Source organism: Terrapene carolina, unplaced genomic scaffold (genome assembly GCF_002925995.2).
Source record: "Terrapene carolina triunguis isolate 2854851 unplaced genomic scaffold, T_m_triunguis-2.0 Scaffold112, whole genome shotgun sequence".
Taxonomy (NCBI): Eukaryota; Metazoa; Chordata; order Testudines; family Emydidae; genus Terrapene; species Terrapene triunguis.
The window spans coordinates 35,416-63,222 of record NW_020664463.1 but is presented as its reverse complement, the minus strand read 5'-3'; the positions used below and the strand labels follow the sequence as shown (position 1 = coordinate 63,222).

Below are 27,807 nucleotides of genomic sequence, written 5' to 3'. Positions count from 1 at the left end.
CTAACGGATCAGCAGAATCCAATCATTCTAAGCCCTGAAGAATGTCAAGACAATGCCAGGTTTAATCTTCTCTGAAAGGATAGTCCTTGTGATTTGTGCACCTAGAGAAAGAGAGAGAGTTATTCTAAAGTCCTTACAGTGTACACTACAAGGATCAGCATTGATGCAGTCTCAAGGTTAAAGAGAGGAGTTTGAAATGTGCATAATCTCTAATTATAGTGGACATTTAAAGTGTTTATCCAGCCTCCCTCACTGTTCTAACTTATACAGGATAACTCATGTTAACTCTCTGCTTTTTGTAATCAATAGAGGATTTGGGTATTCTGCCATTTAAATAGGCAGGCTTGAACTCCTGTCATTCAAAAGGTAGTTTTCCCCTGTAGATTTGTAACTGTTTAGATTTTACATTATGATCTTGATGTCAGAAGGAATATACTGTACTTTTCATTTATTTAGCACACCTTAACCGAGGCTACCAAATTTCTTTGCAATTTTAAGCCACACATTTGTGAGGTACAGTATGTCTGTAGTAGTCACTTCACAGATTGTTACATTGGGAAAAGAGAATAAATAGCAGAGCTAGGAATAGATCTTAAATGTCAGGATCCAACCACGCTACAATACAGACACTACATTAATAATCTCTGTATAGGTAATACATGACCTCTCTTTTCTAGATTTACTAACTTACAAGGATTAGATAATTTAGTAGAACATTAATTTCTGAATTGTAATTTTACACTGAACATATTTTAGTCAGATTAGTAGCAAAAAATTGAGAAATCTGAAACCTATCTATTTTGGAGCTGTAAGTCTATTTTAATTTGCTAACACATGTTTAGCTCATAATAGCTTGACATCTACATATTAAAAGCTATTTTAACATGATAAACCCTGTATAAATCACAATTCTGCAAAGGGGTACAAGCTGACTAGTATTCTAGTGAATGCTAGCATGGGATTTCAGTGGCTTTGCATATGACATTTTGTTAGAGGTCCATTGTTCAGTTTCCTACTCACTATTTAAAAAATGAGGATATAAATGTTCTACAATAAATGTGGATTTGCCATGCATTCTGCTGGATGAGAAGAGACACTCACATGTTTATGGGACAGATTCTACATCTCCTCTTAAAGCTGAGGATGGTTTCCATCTCCTCTTTAGTTAATTCAAAGTCAAACACCTTAAAAGGAGAGCAAGAGAGACAAACACACAAAATAAGATGTACAAGAAGTACGTTTAAGTGGCTTCCAGGTCAGGATACTGCAGAGATGAGGAGGAATGCATTATAGTTGTTTAGGTGACAGAAGGAACACAACTTCATGAGCAAATGTTACAATGAATGCCCACATTTCTGAGTGGGTAATAAAATATGTGGACCAAAATTTCAAATGTGGAGTACCTAAAGCCAGGCCTATAAATTAAGTGGCCTGATTTTCACAGTTGCAACTCCTAATTTAGTCAAAGGGACCTGTAATGGCTCTGCAAATGCTCAGCACCTGTATCAGGTCACTTAATTTATATGCTTAATTATTGGTGCCATGTTTCCAGGGGCGGCTCTAGCTTTTCTGCTGCCCCAAGCACGGCAATCAGGCTGCCTTCGGCGGCGCGCCTGTGGGAAGTCCCCGGTCCCGCAGATTCGGCGGCTTGCCTGCGGGAGGTCCTCCAGTCCCGCGGCTTCGGCGTACCCACCGCCGAATTGCCGTCGAAGCCGCAGGACTGGAGGACCTCCGGCAGGCATGCCGCCGAAGGCTGCCTGACTGCTGCCCTCGCAGGGACCGGCAGGGCGCCCCCCCCCGCAGCTTGCCGCCCCAGGCACGCGCTTGGAGCGCTGGTGCCTGGAGCCGCTGCTGCATGTTCCAAATTTTGGCCTTGAATTATGAAAACTACTCTACAATACAATATAGCATGATTCTACCAGCTGGGTTCTTGTATTATAATTTAGGATGTCACTAACCACTCAACTCACTGACAAGATCAATTTTTTTTTTATTTTGCTGGAAGAGATAGTTCAGTTAGACTTTCAAATGTTTACAAATGAGGGATAATTCAGAGGAAGGAAACATATGTTTGCATGGCCTGATCCTCCAAACCATTACTCAAGCCATCTCTCATGTATTCAGTAGGATATTTACTTTAGTATAAGTATGCAGGGTTTGGCTCTTCATTAGGGGTAACCACAGTGTAGCCTGTGTTAGTACTTAAGAATTGTTGTAGGTATGAGTGACTGACTTAGCTTCAGATATGTGGGTGTTACCTCAAAGAGGTGATGGTGTCAATGAGAATTCTATTTACTCTATTTTAATTGTCTCCAAATTCTTAGTTGTTATACAGTTATTGGAGCCTAGAAGAATCAACTGAGTATGGGAAATCATGTACATCAAACAAAGGGATTCGGGTGTTTTGGAATGGGCTAGCATTGAACTGACATGATGATGGAGAGAGAGAGAGACCATATTTTGAAAGAAAGTGGTATACGTAAACAGGCAATTCACTAATAGAATTTTAAATCAAACTGTTAGGTCACCTCTTCCAGAGGGAGGATTTGGTTTCACCAGGGCCGGCTCCAGGGTTTTGGCCACCCCAAGCAGCCAAACCCCCCCCCCCCCAAAAGCCGCGATTGCGATCTAAAAAAAGCCGCGAGCGCGATCTGCGGCGGCAATTCGGCGGGAGGTCCTTCACTCCCAGGCGAAGTGAGGGACCGTCCGCCGAATTGCCGCCGAATACCTGGACCTGCCGCCCCTCTCCGGAGCGGCCGCCCCAAGCACCTGCTTGAGAAGCTTGTGCCTGGAGCCGGCCCTGGGTTTCACATTTATTTATTTGCTGGTTGTTCTGATGAAGTAAGCTGAGTGGTCATCATTTAAAAAAAAAAACTTCAGCATTTATCATGTTATCATATAGTCATATCTGAGAGACCCCAGTTATTTCTTGTTCTAAGTACACCTCTACCCCGATATAACGCTGTCCTTGGGAGCCAAAAAATCTTACCGCATTATAGGTGAAACCGTGTTATATCGAGCTTGCTTTGATCTGCCGGAGCATGCAGCCTGCCCCCCCCTCCCCCCGGAGTGCTGTTTTACTGCATTATATCCAAATTCGTGTTATATCGGGGTAGAGGTGTATAAGGGAAAACTATGATATTGGTAAGGTAAAGCAGGTTTCCTGTATAAACTTGCAATGGGACCTATAAGTATCTTATTTGCAACATTACCTTAAAATTCTCCTCAATACGATGTGGAGTGACAGACTTGGGAATTACACTCACATTTCTTTGGATGTGGAACCGGATCAGAACCTACAGCAACGAATCAGAAATGTGGCAAATTCAGAAGACAATGCCATGCCTCCTTTCACATTCCATAGTGAATAAACCCCCTAGATCGAAGAGTTACCACAGGAGGAAGCAATGTAGCAGAGCCAACCTAATTTTTGCACATACTCATTTATTACTAGTATTCATGAGACTAAGATGGCAACTAGTGACTGCCATTGACTGAAAATTTGAGGTTGACTAATGGTGATGCATATGAATGATGTGGCTACCCCTTTCAAGCTAATGCCCTCAATTTCACACAGTTTACTGGTCAGTAATCTTTCCCTATCCCTTCTGTAATGCAATCAGATTAAAAACAATATATTTAAAGCATCACACTACAAAGGAAACATAACAGGGGACAGAATTGGGTGCAATTCCTTTGTGAAAGACGTTAGCCAGCACAAGAGGATGACATTTTAGAAAGGAAAAAAAAAGCTGTATAATAAGTCTGTACCTGAGCTGAGGTTTTGCTGTACTTGGCTGCAATTTCCTTTATCTTGGGGTCATCCAAGAGGAAAAAGTCTTCGGACTTGGGCCTACAAAAATAAAAAGTAGACACTTTGATGGAAAAGATAATTGTGTTTTTCCACCACTAAACATCATAGGGTTCATAAGATAATTGGTAATTTAGGAACAAAAGAATTTATGGCATACTTTAATTCACCCCCTCACGCTGCCCCTTTCCCCCGTAAATATCATTCTTTACATTATTTTATCATGTGTAGGCATCTGGGAACAGCCGAGTTTTGCATAGAAGTTAGATATAGCTCGTTCCAATATACTCCAATAAGATGTTCTATAGTCTAGGATTTAACACTGAGAATATCTTCCCTCTGGCTCCCAAGAGTATCATCCTTCATGATCACAGTTTCCCTGGTAGGAAATGGATGGAGAGTGGATGTCTCTGAGATAGTCTAGAGGGTTTTGAAGGTTAGAACCAGAGACAATCTATCTCAAGCTCACGATATGTTTGTTACAATGAATGCATGAAACTGATGTTTTCATGACAGGTTTTTTATTATGATTTTGTAATCTTTCATTAAGTTGTTAAAGAATGTTAAATAAATTGATCAGAATTCAACTAAGAATTTTCTTCACCAGTTCACAAATTGATTGCTTGTTTTTTTATTAAAATACATACATCCAATCAGACTGAGTCCCACACATTAATCCATTAATTCAATAAGAGATTAATGGTTTCTATGTAATTGTGCAGATTTAAGAGGAATTCTGAGATTTTGTAATCTATAATAATTTATCAATTCTTTTCATTTTTTATTTCATCCACCTATGGTAATATGTGAATATTAGTTTATTGAACTCACACACCTAAAAATAAAACAAGATATAGAAAACATTCTTACCAAGGCCAGTTGGGAGCTCCAAGGGGACAGTATGCAGTGACAGCGATCCCTTGGGACTGGCAATACTTAACCAGCTCTTCCTGAGGAAGGTATGGGTGGCTCTCAATCTACAAGCATGAACACTAAGTTTATGCAAAGGCGGACTGTACTACTGTTCTTCAGAGTACAGACACTGCGGTGATTTACTGAAGGATATATAATAGCACAAGCTTCTCCATAGAATACATCCCCAGTAACCTCCAGAAGATAGCTTCTTTTGGAACTAGTCAATATATAGTTGAACCTTAGAGTTACAGACACCTCAGGAATGGAGGCTGGTCATAACTCTGAAATGGTCCATAACTCTGAACAAAACATTACAGACTTCAGTCACGAGGGAGTTGGGGCTCCAGCCGCAGGGTGGGGAGGGGGGTCAGGGCATCTGACCCTAGGGGCCGCCAAGGCTCTTGGCAGGGGGCTCAGGGCTTCTGCCTTCTGGAAACATTGGGGCTCAGGGCTTTAAATCTGGGGGGAGCATTGGGGCTTGAAGCTTCAGTCCTGCCTCTCTGTTCCTGGCTTCAGCCTCGCGGGGGGCATCAGGGCTTCAGACCCGCAGCTCCATTCCCAGCTTCAGCCTCATGGGAGTTGCCAGGCATCGGGGCTTTAGCTATCGGGGGGAAACACTGGGGCTGAAACTGACACTCCCCTCGTAGCTAGAGCCCCGATGACCAGGGCTGAAGCTGGGAACGGAGTCACAGGGCTGAAGCCCCAAGCCCCAGTGCTCCCCCCAGTCGAAAGCCCTGAGCCCCAGTGCCCCCGAGGGTCAGAAGTCCCCAGCTGAAGCCATGAGCCCCAGGGCTAAAGCCCCGAGGCAGTACAGTATTTGCTGGTCTTTGGGGTGTTATTTTTTTTGGCTCTGCTGCTACCTAATTGATGACTTCTGGTTTCACAGGGTGGCCAGTTGACTGGTAAGTCCATAACTCTGGTGTTCATATCTTTGCGGTTCTACTGTCCTTTAAATTATCTAAAGGCACTCCTTCTGCAAGGAGTAGTTAAAGAACTGACTTGAATGAACTGGATTGGGTTGTACTTTTAGTTTCTTGTGATCTCATTGTTGATTAAGCACAACCTTGTGCTAAGCTTGCTTCCATTCGGTAATATGCCACAGAGTGACTGTGATTGTGGGCAACTAAACCAGCTTTTCATAGGTGGTCACTAATCGTGTGGTCTTTATTTTTAATAAGGTTGAAATGTTCGGTTTCCATTTTGACCTTATCACCATGGAACATTTCAATTTTTTGTTTCAGAATGGTTTTTTGTTTCAAAAATGTTTATTTTACATGTTTATATTTTTTATTTTTATATTAAACCAATTACCAGATCAGTTACCAATTAGAATAACAATTACAAATGATCAGTTAGAATAGCAAAGAGTACCAGTTACCAAACCAATTAGAATACCAATTACCAAGCAAATTAACAATTAGAATACTACTTAGCAATTAGAATATCAATTTTAAAAAACAATTACCAATTTATAATAGAAAATATTAAATAAAAACAAAATTAAAAATACATAAAACATCAAAATAGAAACAGTCTCAACTCACCTGAAACTAATTTTTTTTCAGAAATTTTATTCTGTGAGCAATTTTGAAATTTCAACTTAGAACAAAAAAAATGTTAAATGTCTGAATTTCCCACGGGATGGAAATTTCAAGTTATATAACTCTAGTTATATGTATCATAGAAAAACTAATTAACTGGTCCATTCACCAATTACACCCTTCCCAAACATACACAGACACACATGCAAGTCACATCATCTACCTGCAGCATCCTTCAGACAGGTGTTCTGCCAACACTAATGAGTCTGTAAGCAGTCTACCTGGTTATTCACTGGTTTGTATTTTAAATCAGGTTTGTTCAAGAGCCTTTTTATCTGTTCACAGTTAAAGTTGGAGATTCCAATGGATTTTGCCAGTCCTGCATCCACCAGCTCTTCCATAGCCTAAGGATACAAGAGAATCAGACATTCTATATAACTAAGGGCTTATCTATATAGGGAAATTGACTGGCATAGCTATTCTCGAATAACTCCCCCTGTGAACAAACTATTCCAGAATAAAAGTAATTTTATTCCAGAATAATTAGTCTGCTTACAAAGCAGAGTAATAATTCTGGAATAATGTCACTTTTCTTTCAGAGTTATCCCAGAAAAGTTATGCAAGTCAGTTTCCCCATGTAGACAAACATGGCACAAAGTATTGGTGGTCTTATTGTTAACTTGCCTATTTTCTTTCACAAAACCAAATGATAAACCAGGTAGTTGGACCTGCCAAATACATCATGTTTTTCAGGTCCCAGAGTCTAGCTGAGAAAGGTGATACACAAAAAATAGCCCACTACATCCTCCTCTTAGGAGGCAGAGACATCTCATTCTCTTTTAAGAACAGTTTTCTTTTTGTGCTTGTTATCATTAGTATCAGTCTGCAGTTTCCTTTTTATTCCTGTAAGTCATCAATAAGACTTCATTCATTTCCCCATTTCTCTGACAGAATGGAGAAAAGGACAAGATTCCCAAGTATTCCTTCTAAATCTGGTGACAACTATCTCATTCTCCTCTCTCCTGAAGGCTTGGCGTAGCACTGTTGAGCATACACAGTTCCTGTTGCCACCCTCATCCAATAGCATTTCTGACAGAAACAAAGGGAATCTCAATTGATCAGTGAACCCACCTCCCATGTGTCCAGAAAATCTGTGTCATTTGGAATGATCATACCATTCTCATCTGCGGGAAACAGTTCTTCTCCGGCCTGCATTGTAAGACAGATAGTTTAAAGATATCCTCCATGCCAAATTATCTATTGTTGTTTTTTTTTTAATTTGCAAGTGAGTGAAGATGGATTTATACAGGGTGTCCTGACTTGAGTTTTTGGGGGCAAAAAGAAGGAAAAAAGAATAACCCTTATTAAAGTAATTAGTTTATGAGCAGACTGGCACCATGCCAATCAGTGTGACTTGCAACTCAAGCAGAGGAAGGACAGAAGCTTATCAGTGCTTCTGTCAGTTTGTAGGAGCTCTATGGAGGTTGACAGAACAGTCCCTGCAGTAGGGAGCTTAGGACTTAGCTATCTTCCCAGTAAAGACAGAGATAGATAAGAATTCAGCACATAGACACCATCAGACAGAAATATTGTAGAATATTGTAGACAGCCAAATGACTAGATATTATGAGCCAAGAGACCTGCATTTGATTTGGATCAATTACCCTCTAATCCAGAAGGGCTGGAAATGCTGTAGAAGCAAAAAAGAAAGAAAATAAGAATGACAAAAAGACTACATTACAGTGCCACAGCGGCACAGCTGCAGCATAGACATACCATAAGAATGACCTTGCAAGATAGGTACTGCCTTACCAGTCAAGGGCGGCACTACTTTCCAGAGGATACTGGGAGTGGCACCAATACACTCTGAAGAAAGTCTAGTCTTCCTTGCCTGGTTAGAAGATAACTATGGCATGACTGCTAAGAAGAGGAAATTGCCTCCCTAGGACTCTGACAGAAAGGCTTAGAGGAGTTAAAGTCACAGTACCTTGAATCCCATGGGCCAGTGCATCAGGTAGAGGTCCAGATAATCCAATTTCAGTGCAGCAAGCGTATTCTGGCATGCTGCCTTCACCAGGGATTTCTCATGAAATGTGCACCACAGCTAGAGAGAGAAAACTAAGCATGACAGTTGACTTCAAATGACAGTATGAAATATCCCCAGCAGGACAGGGGCATGTCACACCTACCAGAGGCCGGTCTGGGAATATTATGCCTTTCATCTACAGGGGAGGTGGAGTTGATGGGTATTTTCTTGCAGTTAATTTTGTTACTGGCAGTACTCTTGACTAAATTAGGATTCTGCCAGATTAAGATATAGTAAAATGTCACCAGTTAAGACAGCAATTAAAGAAAATAATGCAAGATTGGTGAAGACCCACTCACAAGTTTTCCAGTAGGTAGAAAACTATTTATTTTTCTTACCCTTGTTGCTGCCGGGGAGAAAACCTAACATACAAGAGTTAATAAATTCAATCCTGCAGCAGGAATGAGCAAGAATACTGTAGCCATGCTTTCTTCCTCAGAGTCACTGAAAGCAGAGGCTGAGTTCCAGCTCTATTGCTGGCAAAAGAGGAGTACACAGAAAAGTGCATTCTAATCAGCCATGGATTTTTAAGAGTTTCTTTTTTTCTTCCCTCCATCCCCTTTACTTGACTACTGGAATAAAGAAAACAAAATTAATAAAGTGGATACAGTATTAAGGGGTTAATTTCCTGACTAACTTTACTCCATGGAGCCTGCCCTTTGCATTATGTGATCTTTGTCTCTTTTCCTGCCAGCCATCAACCTGACCCCATACTTAGACTCAGGTAAATCAAAGCTGTACCTTACTGACGACAAAGAGGTCCTCCCGTGTCACAACCCCCTCCTCAATTTTCTCTTGGATCGCATCCCCTATTTCATTTTCATTCTGGTACACATAGGCACAGTCAAACTGGCGGTATCCAACATCAATGGCAAACTTCACGGCCTCTCTCACTTTCCCAATTGGGGACTGAAATGAAAAGAGAAAGCCAGAAATTTAAATATCTGAAAAATATTTCCAGCTTTCCAGTGTGATAATGGTTCATCCTCTCCTAAAATCAGGTAGTATTAATCCAGTAGTATTTGACTGATCCTGGTTTGATTCCCATTTTCACTCTGGTTTATGGAACAAAACAACCAGTGACAACCTTGAGTCTTAAGCCACCTGTGACTGGCACTCACAGACTATGGTAATAGGCACCCAAGTAATACCATAGACAGGTAGGACAAGATAGATACAAGACTGTACTATGCCATATGCATCTATTTAGGGTGAAATCTGCCCAGATGGCCAATCATGTAGATCAAGAGGGTGGGCAAGAAAGGGGCAAATCTCAAGGAATGGGAGTCAAAGTAAGATATGGTAATCATATTGCTCAACATTTGCTTTGAAAACACAATAACAGACTCCAAGATCTGTACATGGAAACTTCCCTACAATGTAAGTACATGTTCCTGGAGACATCAGATTGAGAGCACGGAGGAAGGAAAACGTGATACAAGAATTCTCCAGTCCTCCCTGGCTGAAAGTTACTGGCCATGAACTGTCTCATTAGGAGTGCCCTCCAGGGGATTCTCCACATCCCTGTTGGAAACCTTCATTCACCTGCTTAACATTTCCTTTGCAGCCACAGTCATTCTGAGAGTGAGAAATTGACAGGATAACCTTTGAAGAGCTCTGCTAAACTGACCATAGGAATCAATGTTGAGTTACTTGTAATCAACACCTGGAATTAAGTTATAATTTGCCAAGAGAGAAAAAGAGGAGAAACCAAGTTTAAGGTGGGGTATTGGGAAACACGAGGAAAGACAAAATCACTGGAAATCCTCTTGACTCCTGGACATAAACAAGCCTGCTATTGAGGAGATGGGACAGGAGGCATATGTTGATACTGTGCAAAACATTATAGAAAGTGCCACTCTCTGGATAAGGCACATAGTTTAGGATTCATTATCAATATGAACCACATAACTTTCTTGGCTGGAAAAGAACACTGAAAATTTGTTAGACAACCTTATACCAAGTCAAGTGGAAAGAGGAGAGGCATCTCAAGTAAGAACTTGCAGCAAAAGCAGAACTACACATTCCTACATTTAATGCATTATAAGATAAACAATATAATCACTGATCACTTTTTTTTAAGCACATAGTTCTGAGTCCTGCTGATCAAAGGCTGCTTGGTTGGGGTGCTGGGTGATGTTGGTGGCCTTTGACATACAGGAGGTCAGACTAGAAGATCTGGTGGTACCTTCTGGCCTTAAATTCTATTACTCTAAAAAAACACCTCTACCTGGCTTCTTGTCTGGGGTAAAAAACAAGCAGGAACTGGTTATCCCTTCTGGTGAATGTCTACTTTTTGTATGACTCTTGCGGTCTGAATTCATCTCATTTCTTGTATAAGATTCAATAACTGCAGTTCCTTCAGCAGCGTGGGAAAGCTAGCTGGCGTATGTAAAAGTGGCAGCATTCCAGGATGTACCAGTCTCTTTGTGGCTCCCTGCTGGAGGCCCCTCAATTCTACCATCACCCCACTCCAGGAAGAAGCAGCAAAGGTGGGTCCCCCAGAGCTGCCTAGAGAGGCTGCCTAGAAGCAGCCAATCAAAGCCCAGCAGTCTCAGATAAAAGGAGCTGCAGTGGCTGAATAGGTCAGTTCATGGCTGAGGCCAGAGGGAACTCTGGCCCAAGGGAGCTTGATGGGCTGTATTTGCCAAATCTGGGGGTGAGAGGACCTGTGAGCTCTAGCCCTAAGGTGATGGATGGCAGTAAAGAGACCAGCTGGGAAGAGGCCCAGGGAATTAATTGAAGGAATTAAAGGAGGCGGGATATGTGGCTGCTGTTTATAGGGAGCTTGGGTTTGGACCTGGAGTAGTGGGTGGGCCCAGGTGCTACCAGTGGCAAAGTGGCCTAAGCCCTAGTGAAGGGCTGGATTAAAAAGGGCCTGGAGACATGGCTGAAGACTCTGGTGAGAGTTAACAGTGTTGAACTCTGCTACTCTGGAGGGAGTTCATCCATTTGACTGTGGTACTTGGCCAGAGAGCTGAGCCACTGAAGCCTAGCAAGGTCGGCAATCTACAGAGAGTGCCAGGAGCAGCAGGAAAAAGAGACTGAAGCGCCACACCCAACTGACAGGAGGCAGTCAGGAGGTGAGTGCTCCTGTCCCAGTCAGTCGCTATGCAATGGGATTCTCAAACTGGAGGCTGGGATTCCTCAGGGGGTTGTGAAGTTATTACATGGGGGACATGAGCTGTCAACCTCCACCCCAAACCCTGCTTTGCCTCCAGCATTTATAATGGTGTTAAATATATTAGTGTTTAATTTATAAGGGGGGAGTCACACTCAGAGGCTTGCTATGTGAAAGGGGTCACCAGCATGAAAGTTTGAGAACCACTGCTATACGATATGCTGTACAGTATCTAGGAGCCGCTGTACTAAAGTGTCATGTGAAAGCTCTGTGTGGAAGACAAAGCTTTTTGTGAAGAAACAAAACACATGTGATCTTTCCCATTGTGTTGGCTGGTGGCGCAGGGAGAGAGACAGGTTTGGCAATTTGTTCCATGGTTACACAACTCTGCAATATGAGAGATTCAGAAAATAATCCCTTGTATTATATTCCATTGTATTTACTGAATAGCATTTTAATTTGAGTACAGTGTGACTGTGTAAAGAAAGATCCTGTTGTAATGCAGATACAGTTGAGGTTGCTCTGGGAACATTAATACTGAATAGTCTTGACAAAATAACCCTAGTGATTTTTTGTGGAAATAAACATTGAATTTTTATTGCATCTAGATTGGTTTTTTGCAGGTGCCAGGGGCTTCTTACATCCCAAAATCTTTCCTGTCAGCCTGACGCACTTATCAGGTTCATTCAAAGATTTCACAAATCATCACTGATAACTCATATTGCAAGCATGGGATTGTAACATGATTTCAGGGGCCTCATCCTGAGAAGTACTGGGCATGCACAATTAGCACTGGAGTCAATGGGAGCTGAAGGCACTAAGCACCTTTGGTGATTAGACCCACATAGAGGATGACAACTGGAAAGTATAAACATAAGTAAACCCTATTGACACACAAATACATTGAGACTCAGCAGTGCCTGAAGAGGAAATATAGAACGAATGTAACCTTTTACAGAGCTTTAATAAAACATGTGGCTGAACACCTTTCATCTTTTAATGTTGCAGATTTTGGGGAGACTTGTCCATTTTGCCTACTTCTTGGAAATTAATTTAAATAGGCTCTAAAAACCTTCTCCCGCACCCCAAATCAGCAATGTGAGATCCTCAGGCCAGGAACTTGCACTATCTATTTATTTGGAAAGTACCATGCATAACCGGGGGGGGGAAGGGAAGCCGGTACAAATTACTGGGGCCCAGCAGTCTGGAAGGGGGCTGGGGCCCGGCTTCCCTGGCTTCCCTCCCTCTCGTCGGCCCTGTTTAGCCAGTCCGCCCTTGCTGAGGGGCCCTGTGCATAACTATGGTGCTTTATAAATAAAGCAACATCCAAGTAGTTAGTACAAAGTTCCATTTGTAAATCCACTTTGATTTTTAATTACCGTACATGATAGAATGAATTTAAGTAACAGATGAGCATTGAGTATAAGAAAATATCACATTAAACAGTTTTCAGGGACATTGGCCCTTACATCAAAAGGCAAATCTCCACATAAACACCACCCATTCACTCTCAAAAGATTTGACAAGTGCTTAAAGCTGTATCTGAACAGGCACACCTGCAGAATTTCAAGAGACCATAAACTCCCAGGTAGGAGTTGCACTCTCTTGGAGAGACAGCTGCAATAGGCTTGATGACCCGTAGCAGTTTCATAGTGTCATACAGGTTACAAACTAGATTTGCTATAAGCATATGTACAGAACTGGAGTAGTTCATGGTCTCATCATTACCTGCCAGGTTCCTAGTCCCAGGATAGGCATCTTCGCTTTTGTGCTCAGTTCCACGTAGGTTGTCATGGCTTGTCTGTTCTAATCCCCTTTGGAATGGAACACTGTAAAAGAATGGGCAGTACCCTGGCAAAAGCCTTAAAGAGGTTCTTGCTCCACCTGCTTTCTGGTGATTGGCTGCAGATAGGAATAGGAAGGGAGAATGAAGGGGAGAAGCCTCAGAAGGTGGAGGTTTCGCTTTGTCCTTCTACAGGGCTTTGTAGTTCTCCAAAGAGGAAGAATTACAGTCTGCAAGTCTGCAGTAGGCTTTGTATGTGTCCTTGTATGATTTGAATTCTTTGAGGATGTTAATAAGCAAGTGGGCAAAGGTGATCCAGTGGATATAGTGTATCTGACTTGCAGAAAGCCTTTGACAAGATCCCTCATCAAAGTCTCTTAAGCAAAGTAAGCTGTCACGGGATAAGAGGGAAAGTCTTGTCATGGATCAGTAACTGATTAATAGGAAACAAAGGGTAGGAATAAATGGTCAGTTTTCACAATGGAGAGAGGTAAATAGCAGGGTCCCCCAAGAATCAGTAGTAGGACCACTGTTGTTCAACATATTCATAAATGATCTGAAGAAAGGGATAAACAGTGATGTGGGAAAGTTGTAAATGCTACAAAATTACTCAAGATAGTGAAGTCCAAAGCTGACTGTGAAGAGTTATAAAGGGATCTCACAAAAGTGGGTAACTGGGCAACAAAATGGCAGATGGATTTCAATGTTGATAAATGCAAAGTAATGCACAATGGAAAACATAATCCCAACTCTACATGCAAAATTACGAGGTCTAAAATAGCTCATACTACTCAAGAAAGATTTGGGAGTCGTTGTGGATAATTATTTGAAAACATCTGCTCACTGTGCAGTGGCAGTCAAAGAACATAATTTTAGGAACCATTAGGCAAGGGATAGATAAGACCGGAACTATCATAATGCCACTATATAAATCCATGGTATGCCCATACCTTAAATACTGCATGCAGTTCTTGTCTTCCCGTCTCAAAAAAATTGTGGGGGGGGGAAGTAGAAAGAATGGAAACAAAAATGATTAGGGGTATGGAACAGCTACCCTGTGAGAAGAGGTTAAGAAGACTGGGACTGTTTATTTTAAGAAAAGAGAAGACTAAGAGGGGGAATATCATGAATGATGTGGAGAAAAAATGTTTACCCCTTCACAACACAAGAATGAGGGGGTCACCTAATGAAATTTATAGGCACCAGGTTTAAAACAAAGCAGAGGAAGTACTACACACAACGCACAGTCAACCTGTGGAACTCGTTGCCAGGGGATTTTGTGAAGACTAAAAGTATAACTGGGTTCAAAAAAGAATTAGATTAAACTCACTGAGGGGAGGTCCATTAATGGCTATTAGCCAAGACGGTCAGGGATGCAACCCCACGCTTTGGGTATTCCTAAACCTCTGACTCCTGCTAGCTATGACTGGGCAAAGGGGGCTGGCTCACTCAATAACTGCCCTGTTCTGTTCATTCCCTCTGAAACATCTGGCATTGGCCACTGTTGGAAGACCAGAATATCAGGCTAAATGGACTACTGGTCAGACCCACTATGGCCTTGCTTATGTTCTTATTAGTTGCACAGAGCTCCAGTCAGAATTTAAAGTTAGAAGGAACCAGCAGATCACCTAGTCTGACCACCTGTATAGCACAGGCCACAAACACCACCCAGGGATATCTCAGTGGTTTGAGTATTTGCGTACTAAACCCAGGGTTGTGAGTTCAATCCTTGAGGGGACCATTTAGGGATCTGAGGCACACACACAAAAAAACCTTAGGGACAGTACTTGGTCCTGCTAGTGAAGGTAGGGGAATAGACTCAATGACCTTTCAAGGTCCCTTCCAGCTCTATGAGAGATATATATCTCCATATAATTAATTTTGGGCATTCAACTCTATTCTAAAACCAATTACTTCAGAAAATCCCTTTTTAAGGCCTATTTGAAGTCGCTAATTTAATTTAACAATTATGGGGTTTGACTAGACATTCTGTGGAGTCTGTGCTCATTATGAACAAAGTTACCTCAAATTCTTTCTAAAGACTGACTGAGGCTCCAAACTTAATATGGTATCAAAAATTCCTGTGTCACATTGGGCCCTCTGAGGAGTCTGTGCATTTTAATTCCTTTTCTGAAAAAGATTTACCTCAGAAAAATCTCTTCTGAAGCCTGTTTGAGGCTCCTATTTGAATATGGTGGAAATGCAGCAGGCTTCTCCATTGGGCTCATGGGCAAGAAATGTGCCATCAAACAAAGAAAATGGTCTTGTACAAGAGGCCAGGACTGTCTTTTCAGCAAGAAACACTGCACAGCTGCAACTTTGATTCAGAGGAGATTTTGATGAAGAGCCAAGTCCCTCTTAGCCAGTCAGATTGCTTTAGGAATGGAATTTGGAGGGAGCCATCTTCTCTGGCCCTGAAAGGACAGAGGGGGGGTTTCTGAAATTCAGCCTGGGGAAGGAATGGCTTGACTTAGGCCAGGATAAGAATCCTCTCACCTTGAAGAGGGGAGATCAGTAGGAAACACCCTATGAATAGCAGCCCAAAAAGGAAGAGCTACAGGAAGGCTCTGGAGAAGCCAGTTAAGGACCAGAGAGAGCCTCACCTCACAGGGTCAGAAGGGCAATAACTATAATTGAGAGCCACCAGCCCAGCACATATCAGCCTTAAAGACTTTAGAATCCCTGATATGGCTCTTCTGCAGGAATATGTGGGGCCACAGGCAGTAGAATTCATCTAGACCCAAAGAGTTCTTGTGATCAGCAGGGCCGCCCAGAGGATTCAGGGGGCCTGAGGCAAAGCAATTTCGGGGGCCCCTTCCATAAAATTTTTTTGCAATACTATATTCTCGTGGGGGCCCCTGTGGGGCCCGGGGCAAATTGCCCCACTTGCTCTCCCCCTCCCCCACGGGCAGCCCTGGGAAAAATAAACCTTCCGCATCTTGGCACAAACCCAGTTTTAAGAACTTCTTTACAAGGTATCACTGGTTCTCAGCATCAGCTAGTGCTAAAAGGTACTAAAGCTCATTAAAAGGGTTGGACAAATATTTTCCGTCAATTTTTTTTGGATCAAAAACTAGGGGTTTTTAAAAAGCAGAAAAAATCATGGACAATGTCTGCTTTCCTTCAAAATGTGTTGTGTTTTTTTTAATTGAAAAGCTGAAATTAGTCTGCCAAAACCTGAACATGGTTTGGGGTTTCAGAAATGTGTGGCCAAATATTTGCTGCATGCTGTGTTTGATTGTTTAAAGAAACAATAAAAAAATTCTGCTTAAAAAAAATCCAAAACTTTTGAACCACCTCAGCTTGTGACCAAACGCCTGAGCCCATCCAGTCAGATTTTTCCAGGTTTCTGATATTCTGCTGGCTTCCTTGACTCGTATCTGTCTCCATAACGTTGGGTTCATTTAGGTTAGAACATAAGAATGTCCATACTGGGTCAGACCAAAGGTCCATCCAGCCCAGTATCCTGTCTACTGACAGTGGCCAATGCCAAGTGCCCCAGAGGGAGTGAACCTAACAGGTAATGATCAAGTGATCTCTCTCCTGCCATCCATCTCCACCCTCTGACAAACAGAGGCTAGGGACACCATTCCTTACCCATCCTGGCTAATAGCCATTAATGGACTTAGACAAACCCATGCATTTATCTGTTTCCTAGAGACTAGCTCCATAGGGTCCCTCACAAACAAGACGGTTACTGTGGGTTTGTCTTTAGTATAGCTTATGTACATACTCCATGAACTGAGCATTTGAGCTTGTTCCATAATCTGGGATGAGCCTATGTTGTGAAAACTGAAATGCTCAAAATAGCACATGCATGTGACTGGACACAGGGTGCTAAAATTAAATTAACCCAGGGGTTCTCAAACTGGGGGTCAGGACCCCTCAGGGGGTCACAAGTTTATTACTGGGGGTTGTGAGCTGTCAGCCTCCACCTCAAACCCCGCTTTGCCTCCAGCATTTATAATAGTATTAAATATATAAAAAAGTGTTTTTAATTTATAAGGGGGGGTCGCACTCAGAGGTTTGCTATGTGAAAGGGGTCACCAGTACAAAAGTTTGAGAACCACTGAATTAACCCCTCTGAAGCCTCGGGGAATGCAGCGGAGTGGGGGGCCTCCCTTGGTAGGGTTGGGAAGGAGGTAGGTGGTGTAGGATATTGCTCTTCTCATGTGATCCCTCCCCCAGTGGCTAATTTTAAATGAAGTTACCCTCCCCTGACATGAATCTCCCTATGGCACTGAAATTAAATATAAACTATAATTTGGCATTTGAGAAATGAAAGGGATGGTAGCCCTAAGGCAAAAGCTAACAGCTTGGCTCTTCTGCAAGCCTCAAACTGCTGAATGAGCTTTAGGGTAGGGAAGGCTGTGCCTCCCAAACAGCCTGGCCCTGCCCCCTATCCGACCCCCACCCACTTCCTGCCCCCCAACTGTCCCCCTCAGAATCCACGACCCATCCTGCTCCTTGTCCCCTCACCGTTCCCCAGAGACCCCCCCCACAACCACCACCCGGGACCCCACCCCCCGCTCCCTGTCCCCTGACTGCCCCAACCCCTATGCATCCCCCCCCGCCAAGTCCTGACAGACCCCCGGAATGCCCACGATCCAACCCCCCCGTTCCCTGTCCGCCCCCGCAACCTCTGCCCCCTCCCTGTCCCCTGACTGTCCCTGGGACTCCTTGCCCCTTATCCACCCCCCCCCCGGCCCCTTACCCCTGACTCCCCCCTCACCCGGAGCCTCAGCGCGCCACGTCCAGGAGCGTCCCTGGACAGCGCTGCAGCATGGCTCCGGTGGGGCCTGAGCTCCTCCCCACTCAGAGCTGCGTGGTAAGGGGGCGGGGCTGCGAGCTCCAGGCCAAGCAGAGGGAGCATCATGGTGGCAATGGGTCATGTTGATGCTGTGGAACGGCGATTCTGGGCCCGGGAAACAAGCACGGACTGGTGGGACCGCATAGTGCTGCAGGTCTGGGATGAATCACAGTGGCTGCGAAACTTTCGGATGCGGAAGGGAACTTTCCTGGAACTTTGTGAGTTGCTGTCCCCTGCCCTGAAGCGCAAGGACACCCGGATGCAAGCAGCCCTGACTGTCCAGAAGCGAGTGGCCATAGCCCTCTGGAAGCTTGCAACGCCAGACAGCTACCAGTCAGTCGCGAACCACTTTGGCGTGGGCAAATCTACCGTGGGGGTTGCTGTGATGCAAGTAGCCAATGCAATCGTTGAGCTACTGCTGTCAAAGGTAGTGACCCTGGGAAACGTGCAGGTGATCATAGATGGCTTCGCCGCGATGGGATTCCCAAACTGCAGTGGGGCTATAGATGGAACTCACATCCCTATCCTGGGACCGGACCACCAGGCCAGCCAGTACATCAACTGAAAGGGCTACTTTTCAATGGTGCTGCAAGCACTGGTGGACCATAGGGGACGTTTTACAAACATCAACATCGGATGGCCAGGCAAGGTTCATGACGCTCGTGTTTTCAGGAACTCTGGTCTGTTTAGACGGCTGCAGGAAGGTATTTACTTCCCGGACCACAAAATAACTGTTGGGGATGTGCAGATGCCTATAGTGATCCTCGGGGACCCAGCCTACCCGCTAATGCCCTGGCTCATGAAGCCCTATACAGGCGCCTTGGACACTGAAAAAGAACTCTTCAACTACTGTCTGAACAAGTGCAGAATGGTGATGGAGTGTGCTTTTGAACGTCTCAAGGGGAGATGGAGAAGCTTACTGACGCGCTCTGATCTCAGCGAAACCAATATCCCCATTGTTATTGCAGCTTGCTGTGTGCTCCACAATCTCTGTGAGAGCAAGGGGGAGACCTTTATGGCAGGGTGGGAGGTTGAGGCAAATAGCCTGGCTGCTGATTACGCCCAGCCAGACAGCCGGGCGATTAGAAGAGCCTAGCGGGACGCACTGTTCATCCGGGAGGCTTTGAAAGCTAGGTTCCACAGTGAGCAGGGTAAGCTGTGACTATTACGTTTGTTTAAAGAGAAGCTGAACCTGCCACCGTTTCTTTACCCAGTTAATGTTGACTATCCTTTCCAGTTACATACCCCCTTCACCCCCTTCCAACACACGTTTAAAAATAAAATAAATGGAACTTTGTTAATGAACACCGTTTTCTTTATTACGGATTTCATCGTAAAGTGTTGAAACTGGGACGCAGACTGTGGTGGGGAGCAGGCGTAGTGATGGAAAGAACGCTTCTAAACTCGAGGAATGACAGGCTCCTGCTCCTAGAGCGGTCTGCAGTGGTGGACTGGTTGTTTCAACGGAGTCTGCCACCCCTCCTTTTCGGGACTCTGTGTGTGGGGGCTATGTGACTTTGTGGCGGGGGAAGATGGTTACAGATCCCCTGCTGCGTGGCTCTGTGATCCAGGATAAGGACCGCTGCATAAGATCTCTAACCGCCCCCCCCCGCCACAAAGTCACATAGCTCCCCCCCCCCACCACCAAACATGAAAACCACCTCCCAGACTGACCAGGGTGCCTAGTGACTGCAATGTGTGTGTGACCTTCTGCTGAACCTGCCCCCGTGTCTGTAACCTGGTAAAGGTGACTGTCCTCTCCAATTACCAACCCCCTTCCCCCCCTTCAAACACACTCTCCTCTAAAAGAACATGACGGAAAAAGTAATTAACAGAAACGTATTTTTTATTAGCAACTACACAGTTAGGGGATGAAAGTGGGACGGGGGCTTGGGTGAGGCGGGAAAGAAAGGACTTATCAAATTTTGGGGAATGAGAGCCTTCTGGTACTGGAGCAGTCTGCAGGGGTGGAGTGACAGTTTTCACGGCCCCTGCCGCCCCTCCTTCTTGGGACTTTGGGTGAGGGGGGTATGGGACTTTGTGGCGGGGGAGGGCGGTTACAGAGAGACTGCAGCGGGGCTCTGTCCTCCTGCCTCCGGTCCTGCAGAACATCCACAAGGCACCGGAGCATGTCCGTTTGCTCCCTCATTAGTCCAAGCAGGGTTTGAGTCGCCTGCTGGTCTTCCTGCCGCCACCTCTCCTCCGGTTCGCTGTGTGATCGCTGGTATTGTGACATGTTCTCCCTCCACTGGGTCTGCTGGGCCGCCTCGGCTCGGGAGCAGCCCATAAGTTCTGAGAACATGTCGTCCCGTGTCCTTTTCTTTCTCCGCCTAATCTGCGCCAGCCTCTGGGAGGGGGATGCCGCGGTAGGTCGGGAGACAGTTGCAGCTGTGGGATGGGAAAAAGGGAGTGAATTCCTCACAAAGATAAATTTTAGTGAACAATGAACATAGTCTTTCTCTGTGAACAAGACCATGCACAGCACCTATCACATGCGCACTCAGGACAAGGTCGAATTTTCGGCCTTCGCATTCAGTGCCTGGGGTCTTGCAGTGGAGATCAGACAAGCGGGGCAGGACAGCAGAATTCGGGTAGCAGGCTGACATGGTAAGCCGTAGACTTTTGGCTGCTTAAAACTTAAATTATAGCAGTGCCCTCCTTTCACGTTCAAAGCAATGCTCCTACCGTTGGCCAGTTTCTGCTGCCGGCAATCCGGCAAGCATGAACTCTGCCCCTGTCCCACCCCCTCGCAGCTGTCCCCAGGAAAGATCCCTGTATGCTGCCCCTCTCCCGCCTCCACCGCGTGGCTGTAAACCGCTGGTTACAGTTATGTAAAGGAACAGGCAAGCAGTCCCAATAGTAACATTCCCCTAATTCAAATCAGGTCATCATGAGCGACATCACTCTGCTGAGGATTTCGGAGACAGAGAAAGACCGCATGCTGCATGAAAGCCAGCAAAAACCAGGGCCGTATGCCGCCATGCTCTGCAAGGCAATGATCCCAGAGTACTTGATGATAGCCTGGCGCGGAAAAGTTTCCTACCATGGAGGACACAATAAGGCCGCTCTCCCCAGGAACCTCATGCAAAGGCTTTCCAATTACCTCCAGGAGAACTTCGTGGAGATGTCCCATGAGGATTTCAGCTCTATCCCCGGACATATAGACCTTATTTTCCAGTAGTTGCACTGCCAAGGACTAAAACGTTAAGCGCCTAGGGCAAACTAATCATGAAAAACCCATTGTTAATATTCCTGTTCTGTTCAAAATAAATGTTTACATGTTTAAAACACTTACTGACTGATCCTTCCCCTGATTCAGGGTCCGGGTTAATGCCTGGGGAGGGTTGGTAGGGGATCTCTGTGAGGGTGATGAAGAGATCCTGGCTGTCGGGGAAATCAGCGTTGTAAGCGCTGTCGACTGCCTCGTCCTCCTCATCTCCTTCCTCATCTTCCCCGTCCGCTAACATCTCCGAGGAAGCGGCCGTCGACAATATCCCATCCTCAGAGTCCACGGTCAGTGGTGGGGTAGTGGTGGCGGCCGCACCTAGAATGGAATGCAGTGCCTCGTAGAAATGGCATGTCTGGGGCTGGGATCCGGAGCGTCCTTTTGACTCTTTGGTCTTCTGGTAGCTTTGTCTCAGCTCCTTGATTTTCACGTGGCACTGCGTTGCATCCCGGCTGTATCCTCTCTGTCATGGCTTTTGAGATCTTCTCGTAGATCTTTGCATTCCGTCTTTTCGATCGCAGCTCCGAAAGCACGGACTCATCGCCCCACACAGCGATCAGATCCAAGACTTCCCGATCACTCCATGCTGGGGCCCTCTTTCTATTCTGAGATTGCATGGTCACCTCTGCTGGAGAGCTCTGCATCGTTGCCAGTGCTGCTGAGCTCGCCACGATGTCCAAACAGGAAATGAGATTCAAACTGCCCAGACAGGAAAAGGAATTCAAATTTTCCCGGGGCTTTTCCTGTGTGGCTGGTCAGAGCATCCGAGCTCGGACTGCTGTCCAGAGCGTCAACAGAGTGGTGCACTGTGGGATAGCTCCCGGAGCTTTTAGCTTTGAATTCCATCCACACCCACCCTAATTCGACATGGCCATGTCGAATTTAGCGCTACTCCCCTCGTTGGGGAGGAGTACAGAAATCGAATTTAAGAGACCTCTATGTCGACATAAATAGCTTCGTTGTGTGGATGGGTGCAGGGTTAATTCGATGTAACGGTGCTAAATTCGACATAACCTCCTAGTGTAGACCAGGCCTCAGAAATCTTAAGAGCAAGAGAGGGAATAGAAAGGTTACCAGTGCCAGCAGTACGTCTTCTATACCTCTGCTTTTGGCCTTTTCTGTTTATTTTATTGAAGGTCTTGCTGCTGTGAATGGCCTCATTCCTTGGTCTAGGCAAGAGTATGAATATATTTGTCTCATACAATGTATGAAAATTCCTTTCCCCCTGGAGATATAGCCTCAAGGAGACGTCCTGTAACTGCAGATGTATGGTTTTGTGGCTTTATTCCACACATCATGCTACTTGTCCAATTCATATCAATGACCGCTCTTTTAGATCATCCTCAAATGTTACCAATCAAACACAATCCCATTGTATCTCACACTGAAAATGATGCAGCTAGCTATCTGTCCTTTGCACGGACCCTGTGACACTGCCATGCAGCAAAAACAGTTTCACTTCTGTGTCTCTGCTTCCTGCGTTTAGCAGGGCTAAAATGCATCACAGTCACCTCCTGGTAGGAGAAAATACATCCTATCAATCAAAGGTGACACCAGCTACTTAAGCAGTAGTGTTGTCAGGCTACCTTATTGGCCAAAGTGACGACGTTCGTAATCCAAAGAAGAGGCTCCGTTGCAGGAAAAGTAGGTGAAGTGCATCCTCTGAGGTTTTGTGAGGATAAATTGATGAATGCCTGGGAGGTGCTCCAATACCAAAGTGATGTCAGCCATAAGTAACTAATGTCATAGTTGTGGACAAACTAGTATCTTGTTTGCAAGGAAAAAATAAGTACATTGTTATGTGGACTCCATTTTATACTTAGGCAGTGAAGAATGTCATTAATGCTGTTTGTCCTAGTATTTAGCAAGTCTATTATCTTTGTACGTTAGTTTACATACAGTGTTGCATACAACCACCTCACAGTATGACCCTTTTGATAAATAGGCAAAGAAGATGGCATTTCATTACAAAGATATTTTAGAAAACCAGTCCTTGGATATGCAGCCTTGGAGAAAGAACAAATATGATGACATTCTGTTTTATTTCTTAATTCTTATAGATTTGACATACTTTTCACCACCCTGAGCTAGTCTGGAGGTCCGGGAACAATCATTGCAGAAATTTAAGTTTGACTATATTGATCTCATTATTCACACTCCCTGTTCTCTCTCAATAAATATTTATATCCTAAAACATACTGCAGAAAACAAAGTCCAACTTCCTTCTTGAAGAATTAGCCTATGATGACTACTTCGGGGAACACAAAAAAAAAAGCCCGAAAAACTAATGTATATAGAACAATACAATATTTTGAGGGGAAATTCTTCCTGTCCCCAGTTGGTAATCAGTTTATATTCTGATTCATCTGGATTAATAGCCTTGTAGATTTGATTATTGCTAGTAAAAATATAGATGCTACCTGTTCTTTATACTTTATTGGAAATTATATTCCTTTAAGCCATCCACTAAGGGCCTGATCCAAAGCCCATTGGAATCAATGGAATTATTTTAATTGACTTCTTTCGGCTTTAATTCAGACTCTAAGGTTCCAAATATTTTAAATTTTCTCACACAAAATATCATAATGAGTGCAGTAAAATAGAAGGGGAAATTATTCTCACTGATGTTTTTATTCCTATATTAAAAGGTGATAGAAAAAACCTAATTGTCATTGTTTTATGGTTTGCATTCCTCATTGCCTCTCCAAATAATGTCTTATCCAAAATTATTTTTTGCGCATGCATGCAGACATTATATATTAAACCCAAGTGTGCACTTCACAATTCAAAGGTAATTCTAGTGCATCAGAAAATTCAACAGTAGATATAACGAGTAATAAACCTAATCTTGGTTTACTATATTTAAACCATGTGTAGGCTTTTTTAACTTAGCTAGATAAATACTTTCTGAAAAGTATATAACTTAGATTAGCCAAGCTTTCACTTTGAGTAGAAGGCTATACATCTATACAATTTCTTGTATAGATCGATTTTTCCAACTCGGTTTGAAAATTTGCAATAACTAGTATCTGGAGAAGCAGAAAGTTCAGTTCAAGGTAGCTTTTGATTTAGGTGAAATGTCTCGTTACAACGGAGAAGAAAGTTAATAAATAAAGTTATCTTAAATGACTCTTAGATGTTACCAGTAGGGAGAACTCTTCATGGTGAATGCCCTAGTGCAAACGAATATAACAATTAGGGTTGGAATAGGACTATGCAAGTCATCTATTCGGTTGTCCACTGTGTGGCAGGATTGAGTTAAATAAATCAAATTCTGCTCTAAATTACTCTAGCATAAATCCACAGTAAATGACTGCAACTGAGTTACATTGCTACATAAAAGTTACATGTGTTTAAATCCAGAGTAACAGGTAAGCTCCTGTGTAATTCTTCCCTTAGCATTGCTCAGCAGCTACTAGGCACAATGCAGAATTGAATCTTCTGCATACTAACATTCCTGTGGGAAAGTTTGCATCTAGCTTCAAAATTGTCAACTGGCCCTTTTGTCTATAAATGATGGGAACAAATTCCCAATTTCTGGAGAAGTTTGGATCCAAATCTGGAGTTGAATTTAGAGTTTGAACCATATGTGTGTTAAACCTAAATAATTCCACTGCATCCAAAATCAATTATTCTAGGTTCAATGTTTACTAAGAATAAATATCCCCTGTAACATCCTTCTACTTTCTGTGCCTACAGACAGTTATAGGTATGACCCAATTCAGCTTTATATAATGTTTATAAATGTTTGTTTATATATAAGCTTTATATAATGGTTGACAATTATATTTTGAGTTTATTTTACTTCCAAGTGAATAAAGGTATTGCTTATAAGCTCTGCCACAATGTAATATCTCAATGAGGACTGTACAGTAAGGTTTATTATTATTTTATTTATCAGTTGAATTACCATAGTGCCTAGGAGACCTTGTCATGGAGTAGAACCCCATTGCGCTAGGTGCCATGCAAACACACACAAAAAGATGGTCCCTGCCTCATGAAGTATTAGAGAAGACGACAGCTGGATACTGGAAGACCGGGGAGTACAAGGAAACAATGTACCCGCCCAGACTGGGAGAATCGCGCCACCACTCCCAAGAGAAATCAAAGGGTGGTGGTGGTTAGTGACTCCCTTCTAATGGGGACAGAGGCATCCATCTGCAAGCCTGAATGGCATGCTGGGAGGTGTGCAAACCTAGTGAGGTGGCTTTAAACTAGGTCCAACGGGCAGGAGGCAAAAGCCCACAGGTGAGTCCAAAACACGGAGACTTGGGTGAAAGGTCAGAATGTGGGGCGAACATTGAAAATCGCAGCATGGACAAAGTCGAGACAAGAAAATATAGTGGAGAAATCTAATAAACATCTTTAGATGTCTGTATACTAATGCAGGAAGTATGGGGAATAAACAGGAAGAAGTAGAAATACTAGTGAATAATCACAAATACCTAGGGCCCTACCAAATTCATGGCCATGAAAAAAGTGTCATGGACTGTGAAATCTGGGCCCCCTCCAGCAAAATCTGGTGTTTTGTGTGCTTTTACCCTATACTATACATATTTCATGGGGGAGACCAGCGTTTCTCAAATTGGGGATCCTGACCCAAAAGGGAGCTGCGGGGGGGGGGGTCACGGGGTTATTTTAGGGGGGTTGCAGAATTGCCACCCTTACTTCTGCACTGCCTTCAGTGCTGGGTGGCTGGAAAGTGACAGCTGTGTGACAGCGCCAGCTCTGAAGGCAGCGCCCCACCAGCAGCAAAGCAGAAGTAAAGGTAGCAACACCATACCATGCCATCCTTACTTCTGCGCTGCTGATGGCAGTGGCTCTGCCTTCAGAGCTGGGCTCCCGGCCAACAGCCACCGCTCTCCAGCTGTCCAGCTCTGAAGTCAGCGCCACTGCCAGCAGCAGCGAAAAAGTAAGGGTAGCAGTACTGCAACCTCCCCTACAATAACCTTGTGACCCCCACCCCCACAACTCCTCCTACAATTACAACATCATGAACATTCAGATTTAAGTAGCTCAAATCATGAAATTTACTATTTTTAAAATCCTATGACTGTGAAATTGACCAAAATAGACCATGAATTTGGTAGGGCCCAACAAAGATGACATAATTGGCATCATAGAAACTTAGTGAAATAATTCACATGACTGGAATATTGGCATAGAAGGGTACAGCTTGTTCAGGAAGGACGGGCTGGGAAAAAAGGGAGGAGATGTTGCCTTGTATATCAAAGATGTATACACTTCCATTGAGGTTGTGACAAAAGTGGGAGGCAGACCTCTTGCTAGTCTCAGGATAAGGATAAAAGGGGGGGAGGGGAAGGGTGATGTCATGGTAGGGGTCTACTATAGACCAGATAACCAGGAAAAAGGGGTGGATGAGACTTTTTTTAAAACTAATAAAATCATGCAAAACACAGGAATTGGGTGGTGATGGGGGACTTCAACTAACCAGACATCTGTTGGGGAAAATAATACAACAGAGCATAAATTATTCAGCAAGTTCTTGGTATGCACTGGAGACAACTCATTATTACAGAAGGTGGAGAAAAAGACTAGGGGAGAGGCTATTTTGGATTTGATGTTGACAAACTGGGAGGAAGTAATTAAGAATCTAAAGGTGAAAGGCAGCTTGGGTGAAAGTAGCATGAAATGGTAGTTAATGATTCTAAGGAGTAGTAGGAGGGAAAACAGCAGAATAAAGACAAAGGTCTTCAAGAAGGCAGAGCTTAGTACTCACAAAATTGTTTGTTAAGAGCCCGTGGGAAGAAGTCTGGGGGCGGGGGGGAAGAAAGAGCGCAGGAGAGTTAGTTTTTTAAAGGCACGAGCAAACTGTACCAATACATAGGAAGATAGGAAATATGGTAGGAAGCCACCCTGACTTAACCAGGAGATCTTCAATGACCAAAAACTCAAAAAAGAAAGGTCAAATTACAAAGGATGAATATATATATATAACACTCCACATGCACGTAGGAACAAAATTAGAAAGGTAAAGGCCAAAATTAGATTAAACTAGCTAGAATAAGAAAGCATTTTGTAAATACATGGGAAGCAAGAGGAAGACTAGGGACAGGTTAGGCTCACTTTTAAATGAGGAGGGAAAGATGACAACAGAAAATGCAGCAATGGCCAAAGTGTTAAATGCCTTTTTTTGTTTCAGTTTTCACCAGAAAGTTAGCAACGATCAGCTGGCCAACATAGAGAACAACAGTGTAAATGGGATAGGCTCTGAGGCTAAAGTAGGAAAAGAACATGTTAAGAATTACTTTGACAGGGCTTGATGAAGTACATCCTAGAATACTTAAGGAACTGGCTGAAGAGATCTCTGAACCATTAGCGATTATCTTTGAGAACTCATGGAGGACACAAGAGATACCTGAGGACAGGAAAAAAGTGCAAATATAGTCCCTATCTATAAAAAGGCAAACAAAGACAATCCAGGGGATTATCACTCCTCTTAACTTTGGTCCCGGGAAAGATAACGGAGCAAATAATCAAACAATCTGTAAGC

General features: G+C 43.7%; 1 protein-coding gene across 1 annotated transcript; it reads right to left on the bottom strand.

Moving 5' to 3' along the window:
* Window positions 1-61: 61 nt before the first annotated feature.
* Window positions 62-13,268, bottom strand: LOC112110234 (aldo-keto reductase family 1 member B1-like). The gene is made up of 10 exons (XM_024205134.2): window positions 13,203-13,268; window positions 9,095-9,262; window positions 8,255-8,371; window positions 7,399-7,476; window positions 6,549-6,671; window positions 4,682-4,788; window positions 3,772-3,853; window positions 3,213-3,296; window positions 1,102-1,184; window positions 62-101 (listed from the first exon to the last, which is right to left on the bottom strand). The coding sequence occupies exons 1-10, from the start codon at window positions 13,266-13,268 to the stop codon at window positions 62-64; spliced, it is 948 nt and encodes a 315-aa protein (XP_024060902.1).
* Between the last annotated feature and the right edge of the window lie 14,539 nt (window positions 13,269-27,807).